The sequence below is a fragment of the Gadus chalcogrammus genome, chromosome 2 (assembly GCF_026213295.1).
Source record: "Gadus chalcogrammus isolate NIFS_2021 chromosome 2, NIFS_Gcha_1.0, whole genome shotgun sequence".
Classification (NCBI taxonomy): Eukaryota; Metazoa; Chordata; class Actinopteri; order Gadiformes; family Gadidae; genus Gadus; species Gadus chalcogrammus.
The window spans coordinates 18,753,268-18,773,498 of record NC_079413.1 but is presented as its reverse complement, the minus strand read 5'-3'; the positions used below and the strand labels follow the sequence as shown (position 1 = coordinate 18,773,498).

Genomic DNA, 20,231 nt, shown 5'->3' with positions numbered 1-20,231 from the left:
CACACACACACACACACACACACACACACACACACACACACACACACACACACACACACACACACACACACACAATACACGATGTCAATATTCATACAGATTACTTTATTAATCCAAAGGAACGACAAAAAAAATCATATTTAATGTGAGGAATATAAAAAATGATATATTTATTGTTTGTACATTGTTAACATTTGTTTGCATGTTTTTTCACAGACGACCACCAATACCTACATAACACAACAAGATAAAAAGGATGTGATTTTAGTATGAACAATAAAACAGCAGTAAGGTACTGACTCTGGGACATCACAGTCAATATGTTTAGCCTTAATGGAATTTATTTTATTTAATTGCTATCATCCACAAAAAATATTTCCTTAATTTAGCCTATTTACCATGATTTATTATTGACCGTTAGATTTTTTGAAGACACAACATTCAAATCAACTTTAATTCCACCTCGGAGCCGACGGTAAACAAATCTGCCGCATGACAAAAAACATCACGGCTCAATATTTAATCCATCGCGTTATTAATGGCGTTAAGCGGACCCGTTCAAAGGCCGCGTTGTTGAGTCTACTCAGCGCTCCGGCGGATGATGAATGGAGATCGTTTACGGATGAAAGCTGGAGTCCGGCGCTGGCAGCACTTAGCTCCGTTAGCCCGCGCTTCCTGGCTGCTCCTGTTGGTTTTCAACCGCCTCTACAAACACCGCGCCCCCCTCCACGCACGAACACACACACACACGCTCGCAAACTCTCACACACCCCCATACGTAGACGCACAAACACAGAGAAACACAGAGAAACACAGAGAAACACACACACACACACACACACATACACACACACACACACACACACACACACACACACACACACACACACACACACACACACACACACACACACACACACACACACACACACACACACACACACACACACATACACACACACCTCTACAAACAGCCCCTCCCAGCGCTCGGAGCTTCTAAAGCCCCCATTGAAGCCTGATTGACTCCGCGTCGGGGACCCACCAGAATGAGCCCACATCCGACTGCTGGGTCAGAGTACTCCCGCTCCTCCATGACGAGGAAAACAAACAATTAGAGCAGCAGAATTAGAGCCAGGTATGAGGAATGTACCGGCCGGGTGTGTAGGGTGTATAAGAGGTGACTGGGTTAGGAACATACCCAAATGATAGCACCATTGGTGGCCTGTAGTCTCTGAAATAGGCTAGTCTCTAAGTCTTAGATATAGTCACTATGATGAGTCTCCAGATCCGATAGAGTCTGTATATCTCAGATAAATCTGTATGTCAGATGGATTCCCCCTAACCGGTGAACGCCACCTCACAGACTACAGATCAGAGTGAGACAAAGCCACAAGGGCCGAAGGCCACACAACCGCCAGTCAGACCTTCGAGGCCAGAGAGGATCAGCCTTGATTGCAACGAGAAGCCTTTCTTTACAATCACTGCAGCAATAACACGCAGAGTAGGAATACAATTATTTGCGGCTTGATTCCTCCGTCTCTATATCGATATAATAACTGATGTTAATGTTGTTGTTCTCGCTGGGTCGGTCCTCACATATGTGTGACACCAAACGGGACATATTCTCTGATATAGTCTCTATGATGTAGTCTCTACGATGCTGTCTCTATGATATCGTCCCTATGATGTCGTCTCTATGAACCATCTCTATGATGTAGTCTCTACGATGCTGTCTCTATGATGTAGTCTCTACGATGTCGTCTCTATGAACCATCTCTATGATGTAGTCTCTATGATGCTGTCTCTATGATATCGTCTCTATGATGTAGTCTCTACGATGCTGTCTCTATGATATAGTCTCTATGATGTAGTCTCTACGATGCTGTCTCTATGATATCGTCCCTATGATGTCGTCTCTATGAACCATCTCTATGATGTAGTCTATGATGCTGTCTCTATGATATCGTCTCTATGATGTAGTCTCTATGAAGCATCTCTTTGATGTAGTCTCTATGATGCTGTCTCTATGATATAGTCTCTATGATGTCGTCTCTATGAACCGTCTCTATGATGTGGTCTCTCTGATATATTCTCTACGATGACGTCTCTATGCTTCAGTCTCTATGAACCCGGCTCTATATCCGGGACTCCAGGGCTGAGTGGAAGTTCCACTGGTTGGTGGAGAACCGTGGGAACGTCCCGGAGCCTGGACGGGACGGGGGGAAGATGCCAGAACCAGGTCGGGACGGGGGGCCCGGGGGGGGGGGGGGGGGTCTGGACCAGGAGGTCCCGGGCCCAGCAGGGCAGGGTGCGGAGCAGGCGGTCCTCCACCACCAGACCCCCGGCGCCCCCGCCACTGCCCCGCAGCCCGGGGCAGGTGGCCAGCTCGGGGGGGAGGTCCTCCAGGGGGTTGCCCCTCAGGTCCAGCCGGCAGAGCAGCCCCAGGCGGCCCACGGCGGGCGGCAGGGCCCCCAGGGCGTTGTGGGCGGCGCCGAGGACCCGGAGCTCCGAGCAGCAGAACAGCTCGGCGGGGAGCCGCTCCAGCCGGTTCTCGCTGAGGTCCAGCTCCGCCAGCCGCCGCAGCTCCCCCACGGCGGGGGGCAGCGCCCGCAACAGGTTCCCCCCGAGGAGGAGCCTCCTCAGGCTGGGCAGCGTGAACAGCGCCGGGGGCAGGCTCTGGAGCTGGTTGAAGGCCAGGTCCAGGAGCTCCAGCCCCCGCAGCGCCCCCACGCCGGGCGGCAGCAGCAGCAGGCGGTTGTGGTCCAGCGTGAGGCCGGTGAGCGCCCGAAGCGGCCCCAGCCCCGGGGGCTCCTCCAGGCTCCGCAGGTCGTTGTGGCCCAGGTCCAGGGTCCGGAGGCGGGGCAGGGCGGCCAGCCCGCCAGGCAGCCGGTCCAGACGGCAGTCCCTGAGCCGCAGCTCGGCCAGGCCGGCCAGGCGCTTCAGCCCGCCGGAGGGCAGCAGGCGCAGCCCCCCGTTGTGGAGTTCCAGGCGGGCCAGGCCCCCCGCCACCTCGGCCAGCTCCGCGGGGATCCTCTGCAGGGCGCCCCGCAGCACCAGCACCCGCAGGCGGCGCAGCGGGCGCAGGCTGCCCAGGGCCCAGCCGCGGCCCCCCGGCCCCTCGCAGCCCAGCGGGCCGGACAGGTGCAGCTGGTGGAGGCTGCGGAGGCTGTAGACCCAGGCGGGGAGCTCCGAGGCGGCGCTGAAGGACAGCTGAAGGACCTCCAGGTGCTCCTGCAGGAAGGCCAGCGCCCCGGGCTCCAGCGCCAGGGGGCAGTGGTCCAGGTGGAGCTCCCTGAGGACCACACACACGGGGGGGAACACACACCAGAGGAACACACACACACACACACACACACACACACACACACACACACACACACACACACACACACACACACACACACACACACACACACACACACACACACACACAAGAGGGACACACATCACAGGAACACACACCAGGAGAACACACACCAGAGGATGGGGGGGATTATCAAGACCTACTCAGGATGCTTTGCATTTGGAATAAGGAAGAGGCACACTGTGTGTATGTGTATGTGTGTGTGTGCGCTTGCGTGCGTGTGTGTGGCGGACCTGAGTGAGGCCATGGCAGCGACCTGCGCGCCGAGCCGTGCGTGGGCGACCCGCTCCAGTCGCAGCGTCCGCAGGTGTCCCAGGGTGTAGAGGGCGGGGGGCAGGCGGGGCAGGGCCCCCAAGGTCAGCCCGGGGCCCCCCTCGGGGTCCTCCACCACCAGGGCCCGCAGCTCCTCGGGCCCCCAGCGCCTCTCCAGGTTCTCCTCCAGCAGACGCGTCTCGCTGACGGGGGACAGGAAGACGGAGAGGCGCTGGGCCAGTAGGGGGTCGTACTGGTCCGCCATGTGCAGCAGGAAGGCCAGGTCGTTGGTGAGGTCCGGGACGTCTCCCAGAGGGGTGGGGTCCCGGGGCACGCTAAAGGAGTACTGCCTCAGGGAGCTGGACAGGGGACAGAGAGTTTGAACTGGACCAGGGGTTAACAGTTAAAGAGCCAGTGAGCTCACTGAATCAGAACTATTCAACTCTATGGCTGGGTTGCACCAACATGGATTAAATTAATCCTGGTTTAGGGTTAATCTAGGGTTAGTAAATCTAGGTTTAAACTGGTTTATAATTAATCCGAGATGCGTGGCTGGTCCAACCTTCCCATTGGTTGCCTAGTAACGGGGACGCTGGCGAGTCTAACGCCGCTCTGTATGGCTTGTTTTTATTCAGTATTTCCAATATTTCTCACGATTGCATTGAACATTTTGTCGTTTTTTTTGGTCTTTAGTAGTTTAGCTAAGTTTACTTGTTATATATAGTCACTTTTCGCTATTGTCAGTGCGCCCGTTTTCTTTATTTTTACGTGTTTTATACGTGAGGTCGTACGTTGGTGGACGCTGTTGCCTTTTGAACGCTGTTGCCGCTGCTGCTCACCGGAACGTCATTCTGAACATTATTTTTTCGCGATTTTCTTTTTCTTTCTACTCTTTTAACTTTTTAATCAGTTTTCTTTTGCTTACTTTCAACACCTTCTGTCTGAAACCCTTCTGGACCTCGGATCGGACTACAAAGTTAAGTTAAGTAACTGCGTCAGTTTTCTTGATTTATTTATTTATTTCTGAACGTTAAACGTCTGCGTGTTTTGTTTTGTGTTTTGTGCGTGGAGTCGTGCAGCTGTTGGTGGATGACACCTGCTGGCCGGCTAGACTGCTGTTAACCCCCGGCGCCGTCCAACTGGCTTCCCCGTCTCCAGCGTAGCTACAACCGGCTTGCTCCACTCCTCTGCCTCCGCCCTGCTCGCTCTGTGGCTTCACCATAATCGCCTGGATCTACCGCTGGCTTCTTCCGACTTCACAACCTGTGGATTTTAACGCCTCGTGCCCACTGCACCGTCAGTCAACGGACGTCAGAAGGCGTGGCTGACGGATGGGGGAGTAGTCTTTGCAGATGCATCCGTCAGCCAATCAAATCGGTTCGCCGGGTTCTTCCCGCTTCTTCCTGCTTGTTGCGAGGCAAGATGACCCGCTTTCCCGCTTTCCAGTATCGTCAGAGCCCGAGTCGCGTCACAGTGCTTAAATTTGCATACGCGATCTGATTGGATGACGGATCCGTCGCTGCCGAAAAAGTTGAACATTTTTCAACTTTTTGACGGTGGCGAACGCTCCAAGTCAACTGACGGATCCACAATGCATTGCGCGACCGTCCCCATTCAAAGTCAATGGGCAACGGACAACTGACGGAGGTAGTGGGCACGGGGCGTAACCTGTTGCGCTATGTTTGACTCTCACGTAACGAGCGCATCTCTGCCGCTCCGTTACTCGGTAACGGAGATGTTACGTCTACGGATCTTCTCAAGGACCCAACCACCTCAGCTTGCATCCCACCAGGACATTCTCAAACGACCAAAATACATCCACCGAGGCTCTGGACGGAATTTTCAGTACACTCACACCAGCAACAAAAACATCCGCTCCTTCTGGTCCACTGGGCCCCGCCCCCCTCCTCGCACAGCCCGTACGGTCAGTCCCGTCAATCACAGTGTACTGTTCCCTCTGCTCAAAGCAACCTGCTACACTCCACTCACCTGTCTGAAACTCTGTCTGCTGAACACCAGATCCCTCAGTAATAAGGCCCTTTTGATAAATGACTTTATTGTTGACCAGAGCCTAGACATTCTCTGCCTCACTGAGACCTGGCAACAACCAAATGACTTCTCCCATCTAAATGAAGCTGTCCCACCAGGTTTTTCTTTTATTAGTAAACCCCGGGTTAATGGGAGGGGGGGTGGCCTCGCTCTCCTCCATCGTGATAACATCAAAGTCACCACTGTCACAGTCCCCCTTCATTCCTCCTTTGAATGTCTAGCTGTAAAACTCTCAGGCCCCAAACCCACTATCATTGTCACCATTTACAGACCGCCAAAACCCTCCGCCGTTTTCCTCAATGAATTCTCATCACTACTTACATCTGTATGTGCAATGTCCCCCACTGTTATCCTCCTTGGTGATTTCAACATCCACATTGACAACCCATCCTGTACTTTTGCTAATGACTTCACATCACTTCTGGACTGTCTTGGCATCACACAACATGTCAACCTCCCAACCCATAACAAAGGTCACATTCTGGATTTAATCTGCTGCACTGACATCACTCCCACTAACCTTGATGTCATTGATTTCCCCATCTCCGACCACAAAGCTGTACTTTTTGACATTCATACCCAACTACACAAAACCAAGGAACAACGGACCATCTCCTTCAGAAACATCAAACTTATCAACACCACAGACCTCTCCACCATGATCAGCTCCTACCCCAACCCTCCCCCAGCTTCCTCCCTGACTGACCTGGTGACTCACTACAATAACTGCCTCTCCTCCTCCCTCACCACCCTGGCCCCCCTGAAAACCCGTTCAGTCTCATTCAACCACACTGCTCCCTGGTTCACTCCTCATCTGCGCCAGCTCAAAGCCACTGGTCGTCGACTGGAGCGACTCTACAAAAAGACTCAACTCACTGTACACCGCCAAATGTATTCGGACCACCTCCATCACTACAAGAATGCCCTCACTACTGCCAAAACCTCATACTACTCCAACCTCATCAACACTGGTACAGGCAACAGCAGAGTCCTCTTCTCAACAGTCAGCCACTTACTTCAGCCTCCTAAATCTCTCCCTCCAGACATTTCCACCACCCAATGCACTGCGTTCCTTGACTTCTTCAGCTCTAAAATCAACACCATTCACCAACAACTGGCCTCATCTCGCACCCCCTCTGATGACCCACCCTGGATGATCACCTCTGGCCAACCTCTCATCAGCTCCCTCTCTGACTTCACCCTAGTAACAGAACAGACCGTTTCAGAACTCATCCGCAAAGCCAAAACCACCACCTGTCAGCTCGATCCTCTTCCCACCTCCCTTGTCAAAGCATGTCTTCCGTCCATCTCCCCCATGATCACCAACATAATTAACTCCTCCCTCACTACTGGTACTGTACCCCCCACTCTCAAGCTGGCTGCCATCACTCCCATCCTGAAAAAACCTGGTGCTGACCCAACTGACCTTAACCATTACCGGCCCATCTCCAATCTCCCTTTCATCTCCAAAACACTTGAAAGGGTGGTTGCCGCACAACTACAGTCCCACCTCGACACTAACAATCTCCACGAACCGTTCCAATCTGGCTTCCGTCCAAAACACAGCACTGAAACAGCCCTAGTCAAAATCACCAACGACCTCCTCCTTGCAGCCGACTCTGGATTACTCACCATTCTCATCCTCCTCGATCTCAGCGCAGCATTCGACACCATCTCCCACCCTCTGCTCCTGGACCGCCTAGCTGGTATTGGGATCACTGGTGCTGCACTCTCCTGGTTTACATCCTACCTCACCGGCCGTCAACAATTTGTTCAACTAAGCAACCACAAGTCTGGGTGTTCAGGTGTCTCACTGGGTGTCCCCCAGGGGTCAGTCTTGGGTCCACTCCTCTTCACCACTTACCTCCTCCCGCTGGGCACACTCCTCCGTCACCATGGGGTCCATTTTCACTGCTACGCTGACGACACACAGGTCTACATCTCCACCAAACCCACCGCTGCCATCCCCCCCACTTCCCTCATCACGTGCCTGGAAGAGATCCGGAGCTGGTTGAGCAGGAACTTCCTGAAACTCAATGGAAACAAGACCGAGGCCCTGCTCATCGGATCCAAATCCACCCTCACTAAATCACAACACACCCCAGCTCCACTCATAATTATCGATGGATTCCCAGTACCCTTCTCCTCCAAAGTCAAGAGCCTCGGCGTCATCCTGGACAACACCCTCTCATTCGCACCCCATATTCACAACATCACCCGGACTGCATTCTTCCACCTCCGCAACATCGCCAGACTCCGCCCATCACTGACCCAATCCAGCACTGAAATCCTAGTTCACTCATTTGTCACATCACGCATAGACTACTGCAACGCCCTCCTCACCGGACTCCCCACCAAACTCATCAACAGACTGCAGATCATTCAGAACTCAGCCGCCCGGATCATCACCCGCACCAAATCATCTGACCACATCACCCCTGTCCTCATTCAACTTCACTGGCTCCCAGTACACTACCGCATCCAATACAAAACCCTACTCCTCACCTTCAAAGCTCTCCACAACCTAGCCCCCAGTTATCTCTGCGACCTCCTCCAAGAATACACTCCCTCCCGCTCCCTCCGCTCAACCTCTGCTGGACTACTATGTATCCCCACATCACGACTCACTTCAATGGGTGCCCGGTCATTCAGCTGTTCAGCACCCAGGCTCTGGAACTCCCTCCCCCCACACATAAAACAGTCAGACACCATTACAACCTTCAAGTCACAACTCAAAACTCACCTGTTCAAACTCGCACACAACGTCTAACTGATCACTGTTTTGATTGTTTTTTTTGTTTTGTTTTGTCTTGTTTTTGTTTTATTTATTTCTTATTGCTTATGTTTACTTATTTATTTATTTATTTATTTATTTTTTCCACAATGTCTTGTTTTTTTTTTTTAAAAATGTATGATGAATATATGCTCTGTAAGGTGACCTTGGGTGTTTTGAAAGGCGCCTCTAAATTAAATGTATTATTATTATTATTATTATTATTGAGGCATATGACAGATTCTTTGGTGAATCTATACCGCTGTGAAAACTCGCTATTTTCGTAAAATTCGATTGGATTTAACCTATCTCTAATTTTCCTGCATGGGAACTCTTTCCTCTAACGCCACCCAGCGAAGATATGCAGCCATGTTGTCAAGAAAACAGCGATAAACCTAACATAAAACTCCTCCAGAGGTGGTTTAAATATAACTGTTAAACCAGGATTAAACTAGGTTTGAAATTGCTGGTGCAACGGATTTAAATTTAATCTCAGTTTAAATGGAGTTTAACTGAGATTACCAAAGGGTTAAATATAACCAGGATTAATATTAAACTATGTTTAAACCAGGTTAGAGTTTGGTGCAACACGGTTAACATTTAAACCTTGAATTAATCCAGTTTAAGAGTTAATCCATGTTGGTGCAACCCAGCCTAATACTACTACTAATAGATGACTATTATCAATAATAATAGTAGTACTACTACTATATAGGAGGGAGAGGAGGAGGAAGAGGAAAATGAGGAGGAAGAGGAGAAAGAGGACCAAGGGGAGGAGGAAGATGAAGACAAGGTGGAGCATGAGGTGGAGGAGGAGATGTGGCGTGAGGTGGAGGTCCAGGCGGACCTGTGTGCGATCCAGCCCAGGGCGTAGAGGTTGAGCAGGCCGTAGGAGGCCAGCAGCAGCAGGTAGGCCAGCAGCAGCTTGTGGAGCAGTGAGGCCAGGGTGTGGGCGCACTGGAAGGTGCTGTAGCCCAACAGCTCGCCCTCCTTCCCGGGGTGACACACGTGGGTGAAGGCCATGGAGCCCAGCAGGGGCGCGCTGAGCCCCACGATCAACCCCGACGCCAGAAGCTTGAAGAGCGTCTGGGACACGTACACCTGAGGACACAGAGCAGTGCATGCTGGGAGACACCTGAGGACACAGAGCAGTGCATGCTGGGAGACACCTGAGGACACAGAGCAGGGCATGCTGGGAGAACCTGAGGACACAGAGCAGTGCATGCTGGGAGAACCTGAGGACCCAGAGCAGTGCATGCTGGGAGACACCTGAGGACACAGAGGAGGGCATGCTGGGAGACACCTGAGTACACAGAGCAGTGCATGCTGGGAGATACCTGATGACACAGAGCAGTGCATGCTGGGAGAACCAGAGGACACAGAGCAGTGCATGCTGGGAGGACCGTTGTTCTGGGTGGATCGTTACTGTTGTACTGTTTGTTAATTTAAGACTCACTTTGATCCACAGTGACTGACAGTAGATGTTGGGTACATGTCATTAGGCAGCAGGTTGGGGTAGACTGCGGACATTGGGGAATCGAACTCGGTGCCTCTTAGCTGAGAGCCCACACAACCGAAAAAACACCCACACACACACAGCCACACCCACAGACACCCAAACACACACCTATACACACCAACAGCCACACCCCCAACCCCACCCAGCACCTCTGAGCCGAGAGCCACTACAAGACCCTGCCTCTGTGGCGGGAAGGTTCCATGGACATCGATTCATTTAGAAAAGGCTTCTAGATGCCTTCCTGAAGAGGCTGAGGACAATCAAAGGCGAGCGTTCCTATTGGTCGCTTGCCGCTGCAGAGCCCCGCCCCTACCTTGTAGATGACGTCGGAGCTCTCGCAGTGCGCCCGGAACTTGCGGACCCTCTCGAAGAGCGCCCGGGCCTGCTCGCTGTCGCTGCGGTCCAGGCTGACCCCGCCCTGCCCCGCCCGCTCTCCCGCCCCCGCAGCCGGGGCCACGCCCCTGGGGCCGGGGGGCGGGGCCACGGAGGGAGGGACGGGGCCTAGAGGAGCCGTCGCCCTCCCAAGCGATGGACTGTCGGTGCCGGAGTCCACGCTGTAGCGGTGGCGGGCGTGGGGAGGGGTGGGTGTGCCCGGGGGCGGTGCCTTGTGGTCCCTAAACCCCGCCCCCTCCGGCGGCTTGGCCGTGGTCTCGTGCAGCGCGGCATGTGAGAGGGAGCGCGTTGTCCACGGCGACTCCACGCACTTGGCGAGCACGGCCAGGAAGTGCTCGACGCGGGCGGAGGTGAGCGGGAGGTGGAGCCAGAAGGAGCCGCTGGCCAATAGGAGCAGAGTCTGCAGCAGGGCCATGTAGGGTGAGAAGCGGGAGTACCATGGCAACGCCTGGTGGTAACACACCTGGAGACAAGAGATGGCAGAATGGACACAAAAACACACCCATTATCCCTCATGATCATAGGATCAAACACCTGCCAACACACACACACACACACACACACACACACACACACACACACACACACACACACACACACACACACACACACACACACACACACACACACCACACACACACATCATCATCATATAGGGTCAAATATACATAGGCCCTACTTGCGCACAAAGACCCCCAGCGATACAGACACAGCCGCATACACACTTGTGACCTACCTGACTGATGAAGACGTACTGCTGATAGACCAGAGGTTTGCGCTTTGCCGGCCGGGCTGACGTCTCTCCGCTCGGGTTGATTTCCACGGGCACACCGCCACCTGCGGGCGAGCTGTGGTTAGTGCGGGTGTCGGTGGAGGAGGCGGCGGTGGCAGCGGCGTCCACCACGGGGAGACACACCACCTTGTCCCGGGAGAGGAGCACGGTGCCGGCCAGGACGGACAGCATGAGCATGAGGACCACCAGGCAGTCCATGAAGACCTCCCACCAGGGCTTGAGCAGCTTGGAGCCGCTGGAGGGCTCGTGGAGGCACGTCAGCTCCGATAGGGCGAACATGGCGACGTCCTGGGAATTTTATGAACTGTAGTTATAACATGTCCAATATAAACCCTCTTCGGCAATACACCATGAACCAATCTGAGTCCGCCCCCAAGTTTTGTTATTTCCTGGGTGGTTTGGGGACGTTTTCATCCTTCAGACTGTTAAAGTTTAAAGATAAGTAAAAGTTTGTCAATGCGTGCACCTTGCACGGTACTGCTTGGCGCGTTGGCTGCGATGACGTCGCTCGGACCTGCAGCACCAGATCCACTTACCTCCTCCTCTCTGGTCCTTCACCGTCCGAACACAGCCGTGGTCTCCGGTGCTGGATTCCAGTCCGGTCCGGTTCCACGGTGAACGGTCCCTAACTTCAGAGAGTGGGGGTTCCCAAGGGGATGAATCTCTCCCGGTTGGCATGGAGAAGGAGCCTGCCGGGGCAAGCATCTCACTCTCAGGAGTGACTTAAAACCAAACCAAGCCATTCACAGTCCGTCCACGTCCATTCACGTTGGTGTTATTATTTTCCAGTTGCTGATCTGAGGGGATATACTCTGTGGTTGTGTGTTCGGGCCCCCAGCGGGCAGTAGGACTGGCTGGCTCCTAATTTGCTCCCTAATTATTGGGAATTAACAGTAACAAAAGGCCTACAGTGAATAACCAACTACTAACTGCTGCTGATACGTTTACACACGCAGGTTATGTAACCATTTCCCTTTGTCTTTTTAACGAAATATGAGTGTGCGTGTGTGTGTGTGTGTGTGTGTGTGTGTGTGTGTGTGTGTGTGTGTGTGTGTGTGTGTGTGTGTGTGTGTGCGCGCGCGCGCGTGCATGCATGCGTGCGTGTGAGTAAAGAGAGAGAGAGGATATTTTATTATATTATTAAATCACTTTTTGTATTATACAATAAAAATAGTATCGTGCTATGTTCAATTACATAGGATATAATGACATTATTTGACATTATATAGCCTTAATCTATATCTTTTCATAACGGAGTCGGTTGGTCTTCTCGGATGGTGGTCGCAGTGCATCACAGCTGCACTAGAAGGCGCTGTTTCCTCATGCTGATCGCAGACGTTTGGCTTGACGTCATGCTTGTTGGGTCTAACAATTTAGTGCAAGACGCAACAAACTGCGAGGTGAGGAGCAATCGGGTCATTTCTCATAGAAATATCGGATGTTTGTATTGTTTAGAAGAGTTTGTAGAGGATTACTCCATCCGTCCTCTGCTGCTGTTTGCAGAGCGGCTCGAGGCCTGTGGCTTCACACTCACCGGGCCCTGATCACGATGTGGCCAAGACATCACACCTCAACACCCCTCATCACACTGCAACGCCCCGGGCCCCGGCCCGGGCCACGTGCCTGCCCCGTGAGAGTCTATAAAGTTTCACTGGAGCATCTATTAGAGATATAAACAAATCAGTTATGAAACCAACACAGAAACACATCTCAAGATCAGGACGGTACCTCGATTTGACATTTATGGATCAAAGGATCTACTTCACATGGAGAAGGCTTTCTGAGAAAAAATGAAAGAGTTCTGGGTGTTGGCTTTCTCTTGCATATATCTTGCATAGATGCACACTACCTGCAACCAAATCCACCCTTGAGTACAAATAAAGTTACACTTCCCCCTCTTCCCCCCTCCTCTCCTCTCCTCCCCTCTCCTCCTCCTCCTCTACTCCTCCTGCCCCTCCCCCTCCTCCCCTCCCTCCTCCACACTAACCACAGAGCCAGCACAGCTTGCTGCAGGATGTTCTATGTTCTAAGGTAACATTTAACTACCGTTGATTTGTGGTGTTAAGACCCAGTGGCGTGGGTTGAGAACACGTTTTAGGTTTATTATCATTACTAGAACAGCAGCAGTCACACATGGCAAAGGCATTCAAATAAACGAGATATAGGCTACTTCAGGGCTTCGTTATCTAGTGCTGTATTGCTTTCGTTTCTACAAAGGAACCCAGAGTATTGTTGTGGCTTTGATTAACTACACAATTCGAGGTGACGGGGTACTAGCCGTCAATCACACCTTTACATTGCCCACAATTCTCAGAAACGAAAGAAATCTAATCAAATCTGAGTCGGGTCGTCACGGGGACAGAGAGGAAGACGCACCGACTTAAACAACGCAAACATCTGAACCCTCCTCTGGCTCCTGCTCTACGGTGAGTTTACACTTAAGGACTCACAAGTTCTCCGTCAATTTAAATTAGAATGTTAAGTTTCTTTATTTCATTACAACTTTTAGTTTGAAAAGTTTTGTTGACATTAGGTCGCCCAAGTCTATTTGAAATTAAAATACTATTTATTATATTGACAACTTACTATTATTTTTTATTATTTAAAGGCCTATATGATTCCATTAATTAAGTTTATTTAATTAATTAAGATTTGTCAGAGTCATTTAGGCATTGAACTAGAAAATAACCGTTTATAACAGTGATGAATTGAATTTACACCAACTAAATTAAGCAATATTCCATGAGTTAAAACACTATCTATCACTATTACTGAAGTATCAAACACCATAGAATGGAATGTATAAGATAATGTATAGACAGAGGGCCATGTATGGACGAATACACAGCTGCTATTTACTATGCATTAAAGATGCTTTTTAAGAGAGGCCTCTTTGATAATCACTGCATAAGCCTCCATATTCATTAAACAGACGAACACGAAGAGTGAGTCTAAAGTCAGATGAACGGGTTGATCCGGGAGATCTGCAGGTGTGTGCAGATAACTGCTGAACTCATCAACCCACCAAACCTCATCCCCCTTCCCACCAACGGATCACAGCAGCAGGTGCTTCTGGAGAATCTGTGCCATCAGTGGAGCGCTCAGTGCGTCGACTCAACTCACTCTCCAACCCCACCTTCCCCTCTGCTCTGCTGTACCGTGCACGTGTACGTGTACGCGTACGTTTACCGTGTAGGTGCTGGACCCGGCCATCATGCCCCGCTCCTTCCTCGTGAAGCCTACCGGACGCCGCGCGCTCCGTGACTCTGTTGACCGAGCCGATCACGAGCGTGTGGACCCGGAGCCCCGGTGTGTGCGCGGACAGATGCTCGTCCCTGTGTTTGACGTGCCTCCCGCCGCGACGGGGGGGCCCGGAGCAGAGTGGGGCCCGTCACAACCCTGGACTCAAATGGATACCAGACCGACCAGAACCGAAAGGACCGACCGAACCGCCTCGGTGAACTGGCCCGGTGAGTCCCCCGGTTCAATGCAGTAAGATTGTTCCAAAGCAGTAACATCAGGGAAATCATATGATGGATGATGTTAGGATCATAGGAGGATGTTCCTGACCTTACTGCTTCGGTTCTGCTTGAATCCCTTTATTCTTCTAAATAAGAAAGAGAAAGGCAAACTTTGCTCAATTTTCGGGGATGAGGTTACTTTGAAGGTTTGATCTCTGTTTTGTCGTCAAGACCTCTTTGGGTGAAAACACCTTAACGGGGACAGGATTTGAACATTAATAAAGAGGTTGTAACCAAAGTGAAAGCGAGGTATCACTTTGACGAACCGAAACCTCACCCTAACCCTTCATCTGAGTTGGATTAGACTGCTCAGCTAGACAGGAGTAGAGCCTCAGCATCTTTCATTATATGCTCGTCCTTCCCCAGAACTTGATCTGATTGTTTTATCCCAAGCTACATCTTAATATCCCATGTTTTACATTCTGCTTATCGGTTAACATTATCCATAGTGCAGGGCTGGCCCTGGCCTTAATGGGGCCTTAGGGGAGATCAGCCGAAGGGGCCCCTTCAGAATGGCAGAACATTGCTTTACATCGCAAAGAACTCCTCCAACCTGCCCTCCCGACACACACGCACACGCACACACACACACACACACGCACGCACACACACACACACACACACACACACACACACACACACACACACACACACACACACACACACACACACACACACACACACACACACACACACACACACACACACACACACACACACACACACACAGCGTTAACACTGCCCGAGATAAATTGCCGGCTTGAGCTAGCACCCCAATTTACCCTCCCGGACCCTACACATATTGGCGGTTTCAGTCTGATGTAAATGCGATAAGAAGGCTCCGTGGTTCCAGGGGCGGGAGTTGGGTAGAGGTGTTGGCTGTGTTGTCTCGACAACAGAGACAACGCAGCGATATCAACAAGAGCAGTTCTAACTGGAGAGACGGGAAAAGCTGCTGATCATGTGAGAGAAGGTGATGCAGTAGCATTAAACGAAGACGGGGATAGATGGTGCAATCTACGAGAAAGAAGCAGAGGAACCATCGTTACGAGGCTTTGGTCTGGATAAAAAACAAGGGGTCACTAAAATAAAGAATATGGTGGTGCGTTTGCACTTGGAAATAGTTAACCACGTTTTTTTGCCTACACTCAGATGTATACCCTTTCTTGTATCCGAGTCTCTTGAATCCTAAAAAAATTAAAACATTTGTTGTATCCAAATTGTTATAAAGAGGTCTACTCTCCGTGCACCGCCCCGTCATCTCATGTGAGACAAGAAAGCCTGCTCCGTGACGACGGGGGTCTTACCCCCTCGGTTTTACACAGGCAAGACAGTTGAATTTCCAGCTGTGCCGAGCGGCGACAGAACCGGCTTGGCAGGGTAAAAATGACTAGAGAGCGAGAGAGAGAGAGAGAGAGAGGGGGCTGGAGGACTATAACCCCCCTCATACTGTCAGTTGTCCCCACAGACGTCCAGGTACTTCAGACCCAGAGGGAGAGGGATCTGGAGCAGCTGGTGTTGGTGCTGTTGGACCACGCCTCGCACGCCGCTCTGGCGCCGCGACTCAGCGCCTGCACGCACTGCGAGGAGGTAGGAGCGCCGTTACACCACCCTTCTGGACGCTACGTCACGGGGGGGGGGGGGCGGAGGAGGGGAGCAGGCGGGGGAGGCGAGGGGGGAGGGCTGCGAGGAGAGGAGTCATTTATGTCGTGCTGTCACTCACATGAGTGGCAGTTCTACATAAATGTTTCAAGTGCTTCTTGATTCCTCCTAAGAAGTGGAAGTGAGAGAGAGAGAGAGAGAGAGAGAGAGAGAGAGAGAGAGAGAGAGAGAGAGAGAGAGAGAGAGAGAGAGAGAGAGAGAGAGAGAGACAGCTAGAGAGAGAGAGAGAGAGAGAGAGAGAGAGAGAGAGAGAGAGAGAGAGAGAGAGAGAGAGAGAGAGAGAGAGAGAGAGAAGGAGAGTGAGAGAGAGAGCGACAGCTAGAGAGAGAGAGAGAGAGAGAGAGAGAGAGAGAGAGAGAGAGAGAGAGAGAGAGAAAAGCAAGAGAGAAAGAGGGTGTTGGGAGAGAGAAAGAGAGAGAGAGAGAGAGAGAGCAAGAGCGAGAGAGAGAGAGAGAGAGAGAGAGAGAGAGAGAGAGAGAGAGAGAGAGAGAGAGAGAGAGAGCAAGAGCGAAAGAGGGTGTTGGGAGAGAGACTGCAGAGAGAAAGGGAAAGTGTGCACACTTTTTCTCTCTCTCTGTGATTTACAAGCCTTGTTTCTGTCCGAATGTATTGGATGGAGAAACTGTAGGTACTGTTACACACATATTAGGGGCTGGTCATCGGGAAAGGTGGTGTAGATGGCGCTAAATCTCAAGTCAGGTGCCAATACACCTGCAGAAGAAGAGGGCAACACAAAACACTCATATCCCAGAGCTGTGCTCTTAGTTCTGACGGCCCATTTGGCCTGCGGGCGGAGACTGGAGTGACTAAGGCCTGATTTCTGTACATCATCGTTTATTCACATTTTGAATCTGTTTCCACACACTCAGTCATATTTACCTCCGATAGAACCACCCACCGTTCACACTCCCTAAGGTGTGAAAAACGTTCTGTGATGTAGTCAACAGTCAGAGACAGCGGTTCCAGGTGTTCTGAGATGTTTTCTCTTTGCTTCTCCAGCCCCGGTCTCAGTTCCGGTCCACCAGGGGGGGGGCTGTTGGCCTGTCGGACCTCGCAGTACACCCCGCAGCCAGCAGCCGGCTTCAGAGCCCCCCAGGCAGCCAGCCAATAGCAGCCTGCAGAAGGGAAAAGGTTGCGTACCATTTTTTTCGGCATTTTCATTTTAGCCAATCTGTAATGTCCACATAATTAAATATCTATCCATGTATCTATATGTGTGTGTGTGTATGTGTGTGCTTATCTGTGTGTGTCTCTTTGTGCGTCTGTCTGTCTGTATGTGTGTGCGTCTGTGTGTGTGTGTGCGTGTCTCTGTTTGTGTGTGTGTGTGTGTGTGCGTGTCTTTGTTTGCGTGTCTCTATGTGTGTGTGTGTGTGTGTGTGCATGTGTGTGCGTGTCTCTGTCTGCGTGTCTCTATGTGTGTGTGTGTGTGTGCGTCTGTCTGTATGTGTGTGCGTCTGTGTGTGTGTGTGCGTGTCTCTGTGTGTGTGTTTGTATGTGTGTGCGTCTGTGTGTGTGTGCGTGCCTCTATGTGTGTTTGTGTGTATGCGTGTCTCTGTTTGCGTGTCTCTATGTGTGTGTGTGTGTGTGTGTGTATGTGTGTGTGTGTGTGTGGGTCCAGGAGCGTAGCTTCCCCTGCCCGGTGTGTGGGAAACGTTTCCGGCGGTCATCCACACTGACCACCCACAAGCTGATCCACTCCGACACGCGGCCGTATTCCTGCTCCTACTGCGGCAAGGGCTTCCACCAGAAGTCTGACATGAAAAAACATACCTTCATACACACCGGTAGGAAGTACACACACACACACACGCACACACACACATGCAAACACACCTTCATACACACCGGTAGGAAGTACACACACACACATACATGCAAACACACCTTCATACACACCGGTAGGAAGGACACACACACACACACATGCAAACACACCTTCATACACACCGGTAGGAAGGACACACACACACACACACACCAGGGATGGAAATTAACTTTTTTGCCCACCAGCCACTGTGGCTGGTAGATTTAAAAATCTACCAGCCACTCATCTTTTTTACCAGCCACTTTTTATGCGCTATATTTTTTTTTAATATATGCGTACATTTTAAACAATATAATAGTAACAATAGATAAGAAAAGTGTTTTTCATACACATAATTTTTTCCATCAGAAGTGATTCTTACTGTAAGTAGGTGCTACCAAGGAACTGAGTTGAAAATGTTACAATCTTACCGCATATGATAAACAATACACAGGTATCTGCCATGTTAATGTCAAAGGTGTTACGATGACAAGTTTGGGGATAATGCATCTATACAAAGTATTTTCAATAAAAAACAAATTGAAATATTAACAATAAAACAACATGCATGGCTACACCATCATAAGTCAATCTAATTAGTGCCTGAATACAAATGTGTCTACAGACATGGTAACTAACGTATGATAGTAAGCATTATTGGCCCTTAACACTAATATTCAGAAAAAACATTGCCTCAAAAGGCTATTGGCTTAAGCAATACAAGTAGAGGCATATACTTGAACTTTATACCCTGAACTTTTAAACGTTGCAAACGTGCAAAAACATAATTATATATTTATGTGGCATTCAGTCCAATGCTAGAAATATATCTATGTCATTCAGTAGGCCAATGCTGTGATAAAATATGTAAAGTATGACCAAGTGTTTCTTTCTGTTCAATAGATAGAACGTTATAAATACCCTGTGGGAGAAATTTGTTAATGTTTGTCCCTATAAAACAAATAATGGTAAAAAAATAAATACACAACTGTAACTGCGTAAATCAATCCGTCCAATCTGAAGGCTCTACTTAACCACGCCCCCTACTCACTTCCACCAATGCAAAGCGAACAGAACTGAGTAGGGGAGGGCGTAGCCTAACTAGTTTGCGAACGACCCAAAGAAACGCAACGCAAATTCAATGAGATCATGTATGAGGCTTTAATAAAATCCCGGACAATTTTTAAATTCCGCCACCCATTTTTTAAATGTGTCTCAAAAAGTGGGCATGTCCGGTCAAAAGACGACGTCTGGTTACCCTATGTACGGGAAACCCATTTGATTCCTACCTGTAACACTGTTTAATAGCGGCCCAAATTGGTGGGCGCTATCCTGGTAATTTCTCTGCGTGAGAAATACGAAGTGTGGCGTGTGAGCGTGTGCATGGGTTGAATTGCGTGTGTCAAACGCCGAATGCGTGAGACTTGAGAGCAAGCCCCCAGAAACACTGCATACTTCCGCAATCCACCAGTGCTCAGCGCCGTATAACGAATGTATTAAATATGCAAATTTGATCGGACCTTACTGGAAAGTATTACCCGACACAGTGGCGGGTGAAGTGACACAATTCACCCGCCACCATACAAATCCACCCGCAAATGGCGGGTGGCGGGTGTTAATTTCCATCCCTGACACACACACACACACACACACACACACACACACACACACACACACACACACACACACACACACACACACACACACACACACACACACACACACACACATGCAAACAGCTTCATACACAACGGTTGGAAGGACACACACTCACACACACACACACACAGTCAGACACACACATGCACAGAGACACACACACACACACGTGGGCCTGCGACGCCCTTTAAAGGGAAACTTCACCCATTTCCATTAAGCTTTGTATCGTTAGAAACCCACTCATATTTTTGAATGGTCGTGCATCATTCCCTTATTTTCTGGAGAGACTGGAGTGATCCGTATCGATCTCCAACACTTCCTGTTTAAGATGACGCAATATGACGTTTTTTGCGTAAAAGTAAATAGGAATTGTTAAGGTAAGGCCACACTGCACACGCGTCGGCGTTGAAAATCGGCATTTTTGCATGGGGATCCAATGGTG

At 50.5% G+C, this 20,231-nt stretch overlaps 1 protein-coding gene across 1 annotated transcript; it reads right to left on the bottom strand.

Annotated features, from left to right (window-relative positions):
- Positions 1-2,135: 2,135 nt before the first annotated feature.
- LOC130402239 (volume-regulated anion channel subunit LRRC8E-like) lies at positions 2,136-11,422 on the bottom strand. The gene is made up of 6 exons (XM_056606384.1): positions 11,087-11,422; positions 10,271-10,813; positions 9,286-9,539; positions 3,598-3,975; positions 2,273-3,292; positions 2,136-2,223 (listed from the first exon to the last, which is right to left on the bottom strand). Exons 1-6 carry the CDS (start codon positions 11,420-11,422, stop codon positions 2,136-2,138), a joined length of 2,619 nt encoding a protein of 872 aa, XP_056462359.1.
- Positions 11,423-20,231: the final 8,809 nt, after the last annotated feature.

Coding starts and splice junctions, on each gene's coding strand:
- LOC130402239 (XM_056606384.1), bottom strand. CDS start 11,422: ATGTTCGCCCTATCGGAGCTGACGTGCCTCCACGAGCCCTCCAGCGGC. Junction 3,976..9,285: donor CTGGGCTGGATCGCACACAG/GTCCGCCTGGAC, acceptor TCCCCTGTCCAG/CTCCCTGAGGCAGTACTCCT. Junction 3,293..3,597: donor GCTGCCATGGCCTCACTCAG/GTCCGCCACACA, acceptor TGTGGTCCTCAG/GGAGCTCCACCTGGACCACT.